The sequence below is a fragment of the Pelobates fuscus genome, chromosome 4, assembly GCF_036172605.1.
Source record: "Pelobates fuscus isolate aPelFus1 chromosome 4, aPelFus1.pri, whole genome shotgun sequence".
In the NCBI taxonomy this organism is placed as follows: Eukaryota; Metazoa; Chordata; class Amphibia; order Anura; family Pelobatidae; genus Pelobates; species Pelobates fuscus.
The window spans coordinates 261,455,900-261,473,087 of NC_086320.1; the positions used below are offsets into that span (position 1 = coordinate 261,455,900).

Sequence of the window (17,188 nt, forward strand, 5' to 3'; positions counted from 1 at the left end):
GGGTGTACAATCATAAAATTAACTTGAAAGTTGGAGATTTCCTTATATAAATCGAGCTCCCTCACTAGTGCGGGCATCGATGATGCTGACTCTGAGATAGAGAATAGTAAATCATCACCGCTATTTTGAAGTTCTGACTTCCCACCCTCACTCCCTGGATGTGGGGATTGTCCTGTAGTAAGGGCTCTAGTGTGAGAATGAATAAGAGTAGTGAAAGGGGGCACCCCTGTCTCGTGCCATTTCTAACTTTGACCGACTCTGATAGTTGAACATTGATTCTTATTTTGGCACTGGGGATGTAGTACAAAGCCGCCATCCAGTGTATTTATGTCGGTGCAAAGCCCAAAGCTCGAAGAGTGGTTAGTAGGAGTGACCAATCCACCCTGTCAAAGGCCTTTTCTGCATCCACAGAGAGAAGTAGGCTTTGATGTGGTTGCAGCTTGGCAAGGTGGATAAGGTTTATCAGTTTCATGGTATTATTCTTGGCCTCTCTACCCGGTACATAGAAAACAAAGAAACACAGACTCCTAAATAAGGTGAATGTGTAGTGTCTACCAGATATACAAAAAAGGGGGTAACCCTGGTAAACTTGGAAAATAAAAAATAAAAAATGAACAAGGGTTCTAACAAGTAGACCCTAGAACATAACTTGGATATCTGTAAAGAATGGTCTAAATAAAATATAACGAAAATAAATAATTGCTTTATTGAATAAACGTATGCAAAATCCTAACTACTAATTCAAACACAAATAGGTGAATCCCAGAGGGGAGCTATAAGAAGCTCAAAATGCCAAATAAACATACTGAGCCATAAATTGTGAAAAATATGCCTAAGGATAGTATAGCCTGTGGCTGATCCTATCTAGAGGGTAGATACAAGACCCTTCTAATGAGGTAAATATTACTAAACCCCTAGAGCATACAGACACAAAGTTGCAGAATATCTGCTGAAAAAGTAACAAGGTATAGCCAGTATAACAACTCAAGCGCTTACATAAGGATTGCAACAATTGCAAAAAAAGAAAAGAACGCTAAAAATGAATAAAGGACTGGACTAATTAGCTATATACCCTGATAGGAATGGGCACTCAATGTGTACCTGGTGGAATCTGGCTAGATAACCAAAAATGCAGAATCCTACAGTAGAAAACTACTTTCTCATGGCTAGGACTGCAGAAATCTCGATCCTACAGGTGCTATAGATCATAGAGACCGACCCTGTAACTAAAGAGATGGTAGCACTAAGTAGAGGTGCCCCTTACTCGATCCTGCAGGTGCTATAGATCATAGAGACTGTAACTAAAGATATGGTAGCACTAAGTGGAAGTGCCCCCCAACCAGTAGAAAACTGCAACCCCCCAACCAGTAGAAAACTGCAACCTAAAGGCTCTTAATTTCGGCTGGCAAAACCCCCATAATCAAAGAACAAAAAAGTGCTTAAATAAATCGTGCTAAGTGAAAATAAAAAAATAGCATGTTGCCTAACGCGTTTCGGCGCTGCTAAAGCGCCTTTGTCAAAGGCAGAATGAACCGTGCTGACTCCTGCGTGTTCTTTTATATGTGCAGGGAAAGCTCAGCTCTCCAATCACTGATGGTGGGCGGGTATGCGTTCGTACCAAAACGAGGCTTGGAACGCAACGTGCTAATTGAAGCACTTCCCCTCCGATTCTGCCGCCCCTTCAATTACACCCTCGGCGAAACTCCGCCTATTAGGGTGTGTATTTGAAGTAAATGCCGATCCTACATATTAACTCTTAAGTAAATGTAGGGTTATATTCTACCCCATACTTTACTTAAGATCCTAAGAATTAAGACCATTGAGTGATCAAAGGGTATATAAACATACACAAAATGTAGGGTTGGCTTATTTGAAATATTGTCATACAAGTGACTGGGCTAACAGATGTAACACTAACAGGAGTCATATTCAGGTTCATTATATTGTAGTGTATTTGGAATTAAAATTAAAGAAGCAACACCAGTTACTTAAGTTATTCATTATACATAATAAAGCCAAAAGATTATTACTGGTCTAGACATTAATGAATGGGGTGAAAGAAAACCCTTCATTAAGTCCCTTTGGTGACATGGGGTGAAAGAAAACCCTTCATTAAGTCCCTTTGGTGACATGGTGTCCAATTTGCTTATCCAGAAACATTCCCTTCTTCTTAAAGTCAGGTCAAAATTTCCACCTCTTTTGCCCTTATAGACACGTTCAATACCTGCAAATTTTATGGCTCTCAGTGAGTCATTATGGTATTGTCTCATGTGTCTGGCCACTGGGGTGTCTCTAAACGATGTTAAAGATTGGACATGCTCCATTACCCTTCTCTTGAAGGGACGTATGGTCTTCCCCACATATTTCATGCCGCAGCTGCAGGTTAGGAGATAAACCAAACCTGCAGTATTGCAGTTAAAGAAATGTTTTATGGGGATATGAATTGTGCCTGTGGAGTCAGATAGAATTTTGGAGTCCTTGGCCATGAAACAACATGCGACACACCTTCCGCATTTATATGTGCCGTGTACCGTGAGCCAACTTCCCATGTTTTTATTTTGAAGCTGTAAATGACTCGGGACAAGCATCTCTTTCAGATTCTTACCTCTCCTGGCCATAATAGATACAGTAGGAGATACCACATTTTTAAGATGGAGATCTTGAGTGAGAAGGGGCCAAAACCTACCAATGATTTTCTTTGCCACATCCCAACCCGCATCATATTTGGCTATGCAGCGTATCATTTTTGTAGTGTTTGGTTCAGGGGTATCGTCAAGACGTTTTTCCCTATCATTTTGCAGTGCCCGTTGGTAGGCTTGTTTCAAACATCTACCCGGGTAGCCCCTTTCCTTGAATCTCTCTACCCGGTACGAAGCCCGATTGATCGGAATGACTTTGGAGGAGTGGGCGCAGACAGTTTACCAAAATTTTTGTAAAAATTTTCAGGTCTACATTAATTAGTGAAATTGGTCTATAGCTGCCGCAGCATAAAGGATTTTTTCCTGGCTTGGGGATGAGTGTAATGTGCGCCTCCAGCGCTGTGTGAGGGAGTGCGGGGTTTAGAGATAGAGAGTTGTAGGCCTCCGTAAATGGTTTGGCTAGGATATTAGAAAAGAGTTTGTAATATTTAGCAGTGAAGCCGTCTTGGCCTGGGCTTTTCCTTAATGGCAAGTCCTTAACCACTGCCTCGAATTCCGTTGTCGGAATAGGTGAGTCTAGAGCTTGTTGCAAGTTGTTTGGGAGTTTTTGGGTGATTCTAGGGGCAGAAAAAGCTCAATGTCCTCACTGTTAGGGGGCCTCTGTCTAAGGTTATATAGGTTGGAGTAAAATGTGTGGAAGGCTGATAGTATGTCTGGCAGGCCGTGAGAGGTTTCACCTGTGGGTGTCCGAATTTTGTGGATGTATGTGGTTTGACTTGTGTCTTGTAACATCGTGGCTAATAGATTACCGCATTTCCTGCCATTTGAGTAGTAATTCTGTTTTTTAAGAGTGTTCTTTTAACCTGAGTGTTGAGTAGCCGCTGTAGTTCATAATAATGTGAACAGTGGAACGGAGAGTGAAGAGAAAAAGGGGGAGGTGGGAAAGCTGAGTTAGAGGGAATTTTAGATCTAGAGGGTGTGCCCAGAGGATATTGTGTGAGTGGTCACAATATGCATGCGTGGAGCATAACGGTATCAGACAGTGTAAAACGGAGTAAAAATCATGAAGATAAAATAACAGAAAACTTATCAATGGCTCCAGACAGCTTCACTATCTCACGCACAGCCCAATGATGCATCCCCGGTATGGATCTGGTTTCTCCCGGCAGCCTCTGCTACCTGCCATTCTCCAGTCTGTGTGGAAAAGAGATTTCAGTCAGTGAGAGTGTTGCAGTGTCTCGGAGCCAGAAAACTCAAGCTCATCGGCAGCTTGCCATGTTGGGAGTAGAACGTTCGGTCTAGAATGTCTGATCCTGGGTGGGTACAAATTTTACGGTTGTCAATAGATGGGGTTGTGGAAACAAGTCCAATCCCATGTAGGAGAGTCCCGGTTACTAACATATGCAGGCAACTTATAACTTGGTGGGTCCGTGTGAAGTCATGTTCGTCTCCGCTAAGACCCAGGTGAGGCGGTCTGCTGATGGGCAGGGTTGAAGGAGTCTTCCCTAACTCTCCATTGGTCCTGCCATGATCATTCCTTCTCTTTTTGGAGGGGGTTTGCCACCTTTGGCGTTGTGACATTTGGGTGGTCTTGGCTGGCTGTGTAGCTCAATACCAATCCTGTATGGTGATGTCGGGTAAATCTAATGCCCTGGTGAACACTGGAACATCTTGATTTGAGGATAGTGTATAGGAAGCTCCATTATAGAAATAAGGGCTAGGGGAAATCCCCACCGATATCTTATGTTGTGTGTGCAAAGTTGCTCGGTGATGGATGTTTTACTAATTTATCTTTTAAACAAGTGATGAAATTCAATCTTTATTAAAACCAATCTCAATCAACTGTTCAAAGGGACTTGTATTCCAAATCAGAGAAAGGGAAGGTGTATTATGGTGTAGCTAGGGATTGTAGAAAAGTTTAAAAATTTAGTAGCACATACGTATTATGACATCACATACAGCGCATGTTTATTATTAAATTATAAAAGTTTCACTGATATTCAAATCACAAGATTTTTTCAATTTATAAATTAAATTAGAAAATTTGTTTCAGCACACACATTCATAATTTCTTCCTCTGAATTTTAATTAACTTACTTTTGACTTTGTCAAAACCCTGTTTAGTTTTCTTGATGTGATATATATTAAAATATGGTCATGAATGTGGAACATGCATGTGGTCATAACATGCATTACATGATGTTACCATAAATTAAAAGGCCACAAACATCTATACATCCTAACATATGTTATTCTTCCCATAAATCCAATATGTTAGGGTGTATATTCATGAGGTTCATGATGCATTTGAAAGATAATTCATTAACTTGAGAGCAGTAACTTTTAAGAAAATACATTTTTTATTTTTTTTCTATTGGTCTGTATTAAAAGAATAAAATGTTCCAAATATCCTTCACTGTAAGTATAAGTCACAGCTAAGACAAACATAATTAAAATGATAAAATATGTTTTCTTCTCTATAAAGGAGAGAAAACTTTGTCATATATTACTGGCAAGATATAATGGATTGTTAAAGCTTGCGCTGCCAAAATGATATGATTTATCCATCAGTGATTATATTACAAATTATTTCCCGCAATTAGTGTAACTTTAATTAGTGTAAGTTAATTGTTCTATTTTTATAAAACCCCTAAGGACATATTTAAATTCAATATATTTCCCAAGCTATAACATCTGTTTTAGATGATTAATTAGATGGAAGGAAAAAACTAAATATAATTTCTGTTTTGGAAGTACTTGTTCAAATATTTGAAAATCAACAAAAAGAAAAAAATGTTGCAATGCTACTTAACATAGTAGAACCCAGCAACTGTTCGGTATAAGTTTCTCAAAACATGCTTATTAAGATGTTTTAAATTGTTAGTTTAATTTTTTTTATCCAATTCTTTGTTACTCCATCTGACAGAATTTTGCTTGTGCTTATGTTGGAATATGTGTGTGTGTTGGGTGTATGTTGTGTATATGTGTGTGTGTATATTTCCTTGCACACTGGCTCACAAAATAATGTCCAAAATGATGTGTGACAGTCCTAGGCTCATATACACAACAACATATAGAATTGGGCTGCACTGACGGTCACTAAAGTCGTCCCCAGTAGGGACTGAAACGTCGACTGACACTACTTGTATGTATTGCCAATAAGTATAGTGAGACATATCCACAGATGGACATAAATGAAGACACTTGAACGTTTTTGAAAAAGACTGTGAGTGCAGCTCATTTCTATGTAATATTATGTGTATGTGTATATATTACATAACAATGATAATATGTTATGGGAAAATTAATGCTATACAAGGGTTCCGGAGAAATCATGATAAACCTTGAGACTGAAGGTCACGTAGTTTATACATGTCTCCAGAATGCAGGCATTGTCTGTGGGAGCGGGGAAGGGGGTTGGCCAGTGGGGGGTGGGGGACCCAGAGAAAGGGATGTCTGAGGAAAGGATTGGCAGATCAGTTGGCATGAATATTTTCAAGGCTGCCTGTCATTCATCCATTCCATTGAGGGCAGACCTTGCAGGGAGGCCTGTTTCAGTCTATTCTGCAGTGTCTTAGTGTCCTGATCATAGCACAAGCACGTCTAATGATGTTATGTTTGCTGGGGACAATTCTTGTTGGTCACAACAGTGGGACACCCCCTAGAATTCCAAGCTGGCTAATGTAAATGCTGTAGAAATTGAAAAAGAGGAGATATAATATTATACAAATATATTCAGGGCCAATACAAACCAGTGTCTGGATACCAATTCATAAATAGAACTATACATAGAATACAAGGTCATGCATTTAGACTGGAAGAAAGGAGATTTAGGCTAAGGCAAAGTAAATTATTTTTTTTACAATAAGAACAAAAGTGATGTAGAATTCTCTGCCGCATGAGGTGGTTTTATCAGTCTGTACAGATGTTTAAACACTTACTGGACAAAGACTTGCAAAAACATAATATTCAGGCATATAATTTTTAATGTACCTTATGTGAGGCATATCATTTTTAATGTATCTTATGTTACCTTATGTGAGGTAACAGTTTCTTGATCCAAGGAGAGATCTGAATGCCATTCTTTGGTTGGCTGAAAGGGACACTTTCAAAGTTTATTGCTAAATTAGAAAGTGCTTCAAACTTTTTTTTTTAGGGGGGGGGGGGGTGTTTGCCTTGTTTTGGATGGATGAAAAACAGATGTGAGAAAGGCTAATCTTGAGGGATGCATGTCTCTTTTCAGCCTATGTAACTATGTCATTCTGTACAAATGTAATTGCACAGAATGCCATCCATTGGGTGAGAGCAATCAGCTGACATGCATGTCACTAGAGCAGCCAGGCAGAGATCCACATAAGAGGGCAAAATGTTTTAAAACATTTTTCTCCATTATGGAATGGGGCCGATTTCTGACACAACTAGAAATCAATTAAATTGCCCAGGTCATAAGTAACATTTATTTCTTTATAGTCTTTAACAGTGCTCTTCAAACCTCTCCTCAATGCCCACCTAACAGTCCAGAAACCCAGGAATCTAAGGTGAAAAAAAAACACCTTCAACACACCCGGGTAATCCCTAAATCCTGGACTGGTAGGTGGGCCTTGAGGAGAGGGTTGATGAGACCTGGTTTATAACTTGGTACACAAAAAAAATAATGCTTTACATTTTTTTTTTATCTATTTACAGACTGAGTGAACTGAATGTATCTAGGGATTTAATGAAAAGACCCAAAGCAACCTCCCTATCCTATATATGTGTTTAATTAACTTGAAAGGCAATCCCATAAAGTATGCCATAAGGGATTGTGACTGTAACAATGAGGGGCATCTGGGAAGGATGTCCAAGGATGTTATTTAAATGAATTCCATTCTCTTTAGAGCTAGGGTATTTTTGGGCAATGAGAAACAATTTTCTCTTTATAATACACTGGAGACTTTAAAATTTAGGGATACTGGAATATTCAGAACTTGTTGATATACAGGGTTCGAGTCCTGCAGGAACGCGTGGGAACGGTATTCCTGCACTTTTTTTTACAGCAGGAATGCAATTTCCGTTGCTCCTGCAGGCACTCAGTGTGCGTCAAAAAATGCCACCCCCAAATGCCCCCCGTGTTCCCCCTGTCATGGGAGGGCCCCAAGAGGTGGCCTGATGCAGGCGCCTGTCAGATGCAGCGAGGGAGCTGTGTTCTCTCTGCTCCCTTGCGCTCTGTTTGCCGATGACGGGAGCTGAAATATGACGTCATATTCCGGCTCCCGGCATCAGTAGACAGCTGCGCAGTGAGAGGGAGCAGAGCAGAGAGAACTCTGACTGGGAGACAGGCGTCCACCTCACTGAAGCCCCACTGGACCCCAGGGACAGGTCCACGCCAGCTCTCAAGGTAGTGAGGCTTTAACCCCTTAAGGACACATGACAAGTGTGACATGTCATGATTCCTTTTTATTCCAGAAGTTTGTGAGTGTGTGTGAGTGTGTGTGTGTGTGAGTGTGTCTGGGAGTGTATCTGTGTGTGTGTATGAGTGTATGTGTGCACCTGTCAGTGTGTGTGTGTGCACTCATTTATATATGCATAAGAATGCATATTATTATTATTTTTTTTTGGGGGGGGGGGGGGTGATATTGGGTGAGTTCCCACACTTTATTCCCCAGGACTTGACCCCTGTTGATATAGATACATTTTTTTATACCAGTCACTTTAATTACATTTGATCATAATTTGCATGTGGTTTTATAATTTCATTATATATTTCATTATATAATTTTCATACATATATTTCATAATGTCAGCGGGTTAAATTAACTTAACGGTCTTAAATGGAGGCTCATGGTCTTTACTAATTCATAGTTAATAAAAGTGAATTTCAAACTTTAGACTGATAAACTAAATTAAAAAAAAATCTTCAGTCACATATTTGTTTTCAGTTTGGTTATTTTTACATACAATTTTAAATTTACCCTGAGTTCCTGTTCATTCTTGAATCAGCTAAGCTAAAACAAAACAACTCAATGTATCGGAACTGGTAAATAGGCATTCTGAGTATTATAATTACTTGCACCTCATGGTAGTGGTTATGGTGCTAGCAGGCTGTAGGTACAAGTCCTTGGTCCTGGGTCAAACTGCAGCCTTCTAGCACCATAACCACTAAACCCAGATGTAGTGGTTGGGATGCTTAGAATGCCCTCTTTAACATTTGAATATGCATAGTTAATTATGCTCAATAACTATTATAGCAATATGTTTTTTTTTCTTCTTTTGTTGATCATGTAGTTTACGTTTATCCATTAATAGTGGTATTTTTATTCCTTCCAGCAACCCAATGCAAACATGGAGCAGTATATGACACTTGTGGTCCTGGATGTCTCAAGGCATGTGAAAACTGGAATGAGATTGGACCATGCAGCAGACCTTGTGTTGCTGGTTGTCACTGCCCTGCAAATTTGGTACTTCACAGAGGAAAATGCATTAAGCCAGCTATGTGTCCGCAGCGGTGACACATAATTTCCATCAATGACTTTTAAAGCTGATGCTTTCTTTATTTTTTAAAGCGCTCAGCCAATGAAGGACTAAACTGTTTAAACAAAAAAAATTGTAAAGTTATTATTTCATGCTGACACATTCTCACGTGACTAATATAAATATGGTATATATAAATATAAATACAAAATTATACTTCATTTATATAAGCAAAGAAAGACAAATTATTATATGTATATTTTTTGCTATAATGTTTATGTATTTTGTTTAGGATTTTATCCTTTTAAGCTATTCGAGCAATTGTATAAATAAAACAGATGTTTTTAATTTAATTCAATAGCTTAAGGAAACTGTTTTGATGACTTCGACAACACTTTTTTTTAATTATTATTATTATTATTATGGAACGCTTTGATGATGATAAACTTGCTAAACTACATTACTGTCAAAGCACTTCAAGAATTCACAGTTGATAAAGTAGATTCATTATATATTTGATGCCAAGCCAAATGAAATGGAGGATGTTATGAAGTAATTATCCTATAGTGTCCTTAAAAATGAAGTATTATTATTTATATTTTGAATGTTGTTTATAGAAGAAAAAGGAGTTTAACTTTGTACAGGTTTTTTTTTTAAATGCAAAAGTATTTGGATACCAAAAAAACAAGCAAATTTAAAAAAATAAAATAAAATTATTTTTCTCCACCATAGGTAAAATGTCAGTGGAATATTGTTCATAGTCATTTTAAGGTTGAGCTGTAAATGCCAAGTACCTTTAACTCGGGTAGAAACATATTTCAAGTAAAACAGGAGGATACCAGTATATTGCAATGTTGTGAATAAAACAATGCTCACCTTCATGTAGCCATTTGAGAGACTGTGAACTGGTTCTTCGACCAGAACAAACAGGGCCGCAGATCCAGACCCATGGAATAAGCCCATTGATCTAAAAATAAATAAATAAATAAATACATTTTTACTTTCTATTTTTTTTTTTTTTTTTACACACTACTCTGAGGGTTGCCATCGGGCCGGTATTTGAGGCTGCTTGGCCGGTGCCAATATTGTATGAATGCATTACAAATGTCAGTTTTATCAGTATAAACAGAGATTACTCTTCAATACTGGCACTGGTCAGTAGGGGTCGCTGTATGTGGAGAGAGGCAGGAATATAATGTTACAGCAGCTGGGGAGCAGCTACATCATAGAGAGTCCAGACAACATCTCCCAGTCTGCAGAGACAGCCTACAGCTCAGGTAAGTGAGGGATGAGGGGTAAGGCTGCAGGGAGACACTGAAACACTAGCGGACACTGGGAGGCTCTAGGGAACAATGGGAGACATGGCGACACTAAGACACTAGGGGACAATGGGAGATACTAGGGGACACATGGGGACACTAAGAGACACAGGGACATAAGACACTATGGGACACTAAGATACATGGGGACCCTGAGATGCCTGGGGGCACTGGGAGACATGGAGACACTGGGAGACCTGAGGACACTGAGACACTAGGGGATTCTAGGAGACTTAGGAACACTGGGAGACATGGGGGCACTATGTCCGCATGTCTCCCAGTGTCCCCATGTCTCCCAGTACTCCCTAGTCTATCATGTGTTCCCATGTCTCCCAACCAGTGTCCCTAGTGTCTCAGTGTCCCCATGTTTCTTAGTGTTCCTGGTGTCTCAGTGTCCGCATGTCTCCCAGAGTCCCTGGTGTCTCAGTGTCCCCATGTCTCACAGTGTCCCTAGTGTCTCAGTGTCCCTAGTGTCTCAGTGTCCCCTAGTTTCCCAGTGTATTAGTGTTTCCATGTCTCTCGGTGTCCCCAAGTGTTTCAGTGTCCCCAAGTCTCCCCATGTGCCCCCATGTCTCAGTGTCTCCAAGTGTCCCCAAGTCTCCCAGTGTCCCGTAGTGTCTAAGTGACCCCATGTCTCACAGTGTCCCCATGTCTCTCAGTGTCCGCTAGTATCCAAGTGTCATGGAAACACTGGGAGACATGGGGACATAGCCATTAAGGGACACTGGATTACATGTGGACACTGAGACACTAGGGGACACTGAGAGACATGGGGACACAGTGAGACATGGGGAAACTGGGCAACATGGGTCACTGAGACACTGTAATACATAGGGGACACTGGGAAACCTGGGGACACAGACACTAAGGGACACTGAGACATGGGGACACAGCGAGACATGGGGACACAGCGAGACATGGGGACACTGAGAGACATGAGGAGACTGGGAGACACTGGGAGCAATGCATCTATACAGCAGAATCGAACTGTAAGTTGTTTTCTGGTGATTTTACAGAATTTTTTCTTATGTCACTCCTTGTGATTTACATCATGTGATGTCACACCTACATAATTAATTATGCAAATCAGAAAGGCTGATATTTTTTTCTAAGAAAGGTGGCAACCCTAACTACTCTTCACATACTCTTGCTTAAGTATGGATACTTAAAGTGGCTCTGTCATGCTGAACTTACCTTTCTCCTATTGATTCCTCTCTCAGGATCTGTTCTTTTTTTTCTTCCTAACTGATCTAGTTTTCTTTAAAACATAAGACAATGTAGGGACTATTTTGTCTTATGTAATTTTCCTACACTTGCCCAGCTTTGACCGAGGGAGGAGCTAAGTCTGCTTCATTTCCTGTGGTCCAAGCAATTTCCCCACAATTCTCACCTCTCTTCCTGCTGCTTCATTCGCCATTTGAACGCCAGCGAAACTACCCAATTTCCTCCTAACAAAATAAGACGTTTGTCCATTCATGTTAGGATGCAAAATAGGTCCCGCCCGCCGTAACTTAGGGCCCCCACCTGCCGCTCATGGGTGGGGGTCAAGGGGGACAGGACAATTGTTTAAAACCATACGTCTGTGCAAGGTGTGAGTGAGTGGCTTCTCTGGAAGCTCAAATTGGAGATCTGGAGAAGCAAATTGTAACACTGAGGGAGATTGATACTCTTGAGAGGGATTGCTGCTCACTGAGCAGAGTTTAGTGGGGGCAAGTAGTGAAGTGGGAGGAGATAAGACTGTTGGGGAACAGGCACATAGTTGGGTAACAGTGGCGCGAAGAAGCAGGGGAGAGGGAAGAGGAAAGGTTTAGCTAGTCCTGACCATATGCAGCCTAACAGATTTGCCCATTTGAGTGAAGATGTTGGAACATCAGCTCAGGAGTAGCTGTACTGCAGGATGCTGTTCTTTCTAATAGCTGTGGGAAGAGACAATCTAGTACAGGTGGGGTTAAGAGTGTAAGGAACACTAGATGGGTTGTGATGGTATGGGACTCTATTATTAAGCGAGTAGATAGGGTAATCTGCCGCTATGACTGTCTCAACCAGACAGTTTGCTGTCTCCCAGCTGCTTGGGTCTGGCATGTTGCGGACAGAGTGGATGGGTTATTGGGAGCGGCTAGGGATAACCCAGCTGTCATGGTCCATATTGGTACCAATGACAAAGTCAGAGGAAAATGGAAGGTCCTAAAGAATGAGTTCTGGTAACTAGGAAGTAAACTAAAGAAAAGGACCTCCAAGGTAGTATTTTCAGAAAGTAGAAAGGCAGCGGGAGATTAGAGAGGTTAACATGTGGAGAGTGACAAGGAAAATGTGGAAGCTTTATGGGAAATCAATTATTGGTTAGGATATGTTTTTAAATTCTTTATTTTTGTTGTGCAAAAGTTTAACAGACAGGCTTTTTTTTTTTGCCACGACAGCAGATATAGATATTTCCAAAGGCATAATACTGTGGCGTATAAGAGAACTGCACATTTTTTAACATAATAAACAGGTTAGTAAAAGTTATGTCAGGTAATGGCAAGGCAATAAGCGTGATTGAGACATCATGTACATGCTGACATTAACATTGTCAAAGAAGAGAAATTTATATAACATGCTAAACTATGTTTAATTCTGGAGCTTGGTAGCCGCTGGGTACTTAGGTTTAAAACATAGGGAAAAGGCATATTTTAAGATGGTGGTAACGTTAGCATGCCCATCATGAACCATACAGATATCGACAGCAGCAGGAGGAATGCCTGCTAGATTGTGTGGTAAGGTCTAGGACCTATGCTTCCAAGGGAAGAATCTCACATGGGCCAATCTGGCTGGTTTGCGGCACTGCAGGATTAAGATTAGCTGTTTTTGTCAATCTTCATCCCTGTAGTGCTTAGGGTAACAGGTAAGCAGATAATAACATGTCGTCAAGGTTACAGAAAATTAAAAGTTGCCAGTAGAATATATGACATGAGAGGAATTAACACTTTCAGGGATGCACAAGTATTTAGATGTAGGTCATAAACATGTTTGAATAACAAGAATATTAACAAGAACAAGTTTACCACACTGCTTAGAGTATATGAGTTGAAAGTAATACCAGCACTAGGTACTGAATGGACTATTAAAGAAAATTAAAAGATAAGAAATTAGATGACAACGAAACATAAGGGTGTTAGTGAGTGAGGATACATCTGCTTCAATCAGGGATGAATCAGATCTGCAGCAATATGCATGCCGACTCCTGTAATTGGGAAACTCAGAGTAGCCACGGGAAAGTCCTGCCACACTTTACAGTCCGGCTTCAGGCTGTGTATAACGCCGTTACTTGCATTAATATTAAGATTAGGTTAAGAACCAGACAGGGATGACAAAGTGGAATGTAAGTGGTTAACCTGGAAGTACTCTTGAACTGGGGATTTCTAAATAGCATGTTAAGCTTACATTCAGTTACCATGGTTATAGCATGTGGCATAGTGCTTGACTTGGTTGTTAGCCTATCCCCATCATAGGGAATTTACTGTCCCACAGAGCATGGGCTTGCAAGCCGACAGCTGGAGTTGGCAGCTGCTGATCTCGCTTGTACCTTTCTCCCTTCTCCTCGGCTCTCCACTTGTCGTTCGTGTGTTCCAAGGGGCTGGATGGCTGTGGAGCTTCACGGCTCACCGCTTGTCTGCTTATTGCCTTTCGTCGCGCGGCTTGTTTTGTGGCACGTGGGCGCTTCCTCCGCCGTCTCAGGCGTTGCGGGCCTCTGGAAAGTGCTGTCGGGCTGCTTGGTGTGTGGCAGGTAATCTTACCCAGATTCCAACGCATCTCATGGGGCCGTGCATAAGCCTTTTGGTGGTTCAGTCTTGTTGGGGAGCTGGAAGCTTGAGGTGAGTTGACTTCCCGGTGTGCTGATCTCGGTTTGTCCGCAGGCAGGTTCGGTTTACTTTCAAGCTTTTTCCAGAATGCCATGAACAGCCTGTCGATTCGGACCTCGAGTGGCTCTAGTGGGCCTCGTGTGTTGTAGGCCTGCACGGTGTCCGCCATCTTTACTGAGGCAGCATGGTGGGCTACACGTTGTTGGATTGCCCCTCCGCTGCAAGGCAGAAGGCAGTGGGTGGGTGCCGGGATATCCCTCACCGGCAGGGGGAGGAGGGGGTTCCCTTCCGCCTCTAGATGCTCCATCAGAGCTGTCCGCCGGGGAATCGGCCGCGTCCCCCGTCGGTGCTCACAGGTAGGCCGCAAAGAGGTTTTGGGGTGTAGACTGCCAATCCTTCTCTGGAGCACACCGATATGTGTCCCCAAGGTATACAGGGTTGTCTCTGCTGTCATAGGTTTGGGGTTATCCCAGTTTAATACCCGTTTAGTGCATTATTTCAGCAATTGTCTGTGGAGCTCGCTTCAAGTGCTGCCATTCAGCTTGGCAGTCAGGCCCCGCCCCCCAGGATATGTTTTAACCCCTTAACACCGCAGCCAAATGTACAAGTTGTGAACAGAACAAAACGTAAACAAAACCTGGCATTTGCGCTATATGTCTGTCCAACCGTAATTCACCTCTTTCATATGAAATGCATCCCCCCTTATTATATATCATTTTATTCAGGGGAAACAGGGATTTCATTTAACATCAAATATTTAGGTATTAAACATAATTTTATATAAAAAATATATAAAAAAATGGGAGAAAAAAATATTTTTTTAATTTTTTTTAGTTCGATGTGACATTTTAACTGTGGATGTCAAAATTCTGTTTGCTTTTACTGCAATACAATACACATATTTGTATTCAGCGATGTCTCACGTGTAAAACAGTACCCCCTATGTACAGGTTTTATGGTGTTTTGGGAAGTTACAGGGTCAAATATAGCGTGTTACATTTGAAATTGAAATTCGCCAGATTGGTTACGTTGCCTTTTGAGACTGTATAGTAGCCCAGGAATTAAATTTACACCCATAATCGCATACCATTTGCAATAGTAGACAACCCAAGGTATTGCAAATGGGGTATGTCCAGTCTTTTTTAGTAGCCATTTGGTCACAAACACTGGCCAAAGTTAGCGTTAGTATTTGTTTGTGTGTGAAAAATGCAAAAAACGCCAATTTTGGCCAGTGTTTGTGACTAAGTGGCTACTAAAAAAGTCTGGACAAACCCCATTTGCAATACCTTGGGTTGTCTACTATTGCAAATGGTATGCCATCATAGGGGTAATTTTCATTCTTGGGCTACCATAGGGTCACAAAGGCAACGTAAGCAATCTGGCGAATTTTAATGTGAAAAAAATGAAACACAAGCCTTATATTTGACGCTGTAACTTTTGAAAACACCATAAAACCTGTACATGTGGGGTACTGTTGTACTCGGGAGACTTCGCTCAACACAAATATTTGTATTTCAAAACAGTAAAAAGTATTGCAGCAATAATATCGTCCGTGTAAGTGCTGTTTGTGCGTGAAAAATGCAGAAAACTTCACTTTTACTGGCGATATCATCGTTGTAATACATTTTACTGTTTTGAAACACTAATATTTGTGTTCAGCAAAGTCTCCCGAGTAAAACAGTACCCCCCATGTACAGGTTTTATGGTGTCTTGGAAAGTTATAGGGTTAAATATAGTGCTAGCAAATTAAATTCCCTATACTTTCGGCATGGGTTGTCAGGCAGGTCCCGCTAATTGTAATTAATTAGGTTACCTAATTATGTAAAATTATTACATAAATATATGTGTAGAATTAATATATGTATATATATACATATGTGTATATATACGTATATATATATATAATTTTTTTTAAATATTTTTATTTATATATGGGTATATATAGTGATATATATACGTATATATTTATGTATATAGATATATATATATTATGATATATATTATTTTGTTCTATGTGTATTTTGATATAAATATATATATATATTATCACAATACAGTTAGAACGAAATAACACACATCTATATATTTTTTTATTATTTATTTTTAAATATTTTTTTAATTTTATTTTTTTACGTATTTACATATATATTTTTTATATTATATATAAATATATATATAACAATAATTATATATATATTTAATCAGTATCAGTCTACGTGTAATTTGATATTTATATATATATATATTTATTAATATTTAAATACACGTCGTGTATGTGTAAATGTGTGTGTGTGTGTATGTGTATATATATATATATACTTAGATCATATATATATAATATATATGATCTAAGTATATTTTATTTGTAACTGTAATTTTTTTAATTTATTTTTTGAACTAATATTTTATTTTTTTTACAGGACAGGGGGCAGAGACAGTGTCAGCCAGTGATTTCACATCACTGGCTGACACACAGGATCAGTGATCACAGTGACTGCCTGTCACTGTGATCACCTCCTGCAGATTGGGTAATTGACCACAGGGGGGAGTGCCTGGGTGGTACAAGCACTCCCCCCTTCCAATCTGCAGGGGGATCATTGTGCCAGTTACATGTGTCAGCCAATAGGCTGACACATGTAACACTGATCGCAGTGACAGGCTGTCACTGTGATCAGAGCGCTTTGAGATCGCAGTGACAGCCTGTCACTGCGATCAGACTTAGCAGATCGCGGTCACTGACCCCAGGGGGACTGCCTGGGGGGCCAGGTAAGTCCCCCGACCGCGATCTGCACAAGGGGAAAGCCGCCGGCCGCATGTGTCAGCCGATTTGAAATCGGCTGACACATGCTGAATACTGGTCGCAGTGACAGCCTGTCACTGCGATCAGAGACTGCAGATCGCGGTCACCGGCCACAGGGGGGGTTGCCCGGGGGGCCAGGCA

The 17,188-nt window shown here is 40.5% G+C and overlaps 1 protein-coding gene across 1 annotated transcript in view; it reads left to right on the plus strand.

Moving 5' to 3' along the window:
• Window positions 1–9,325, plus strand: part of BMPER (BMP binding endothelial regulator) — a 198,776-nt gene extending 189,451 nt beyond the window's left edge. Inside the window, exon 15 of the mRNA XM_063452077.1 lies at window positions 8,946–9,325. Within this exon, the coding sequence (XP_063308147.1) occupies window positions 8,946–9,127 (182 nt within the window). The 3' untranslated portion in view covers window positions 9,128–9,325. The remainder of the gene's footprint in view (window positions 1–8,945) is intronic.
• The last annotated feature ends 7,863 nt before the right edge of the window (window positions 9,326–17,188 follow it).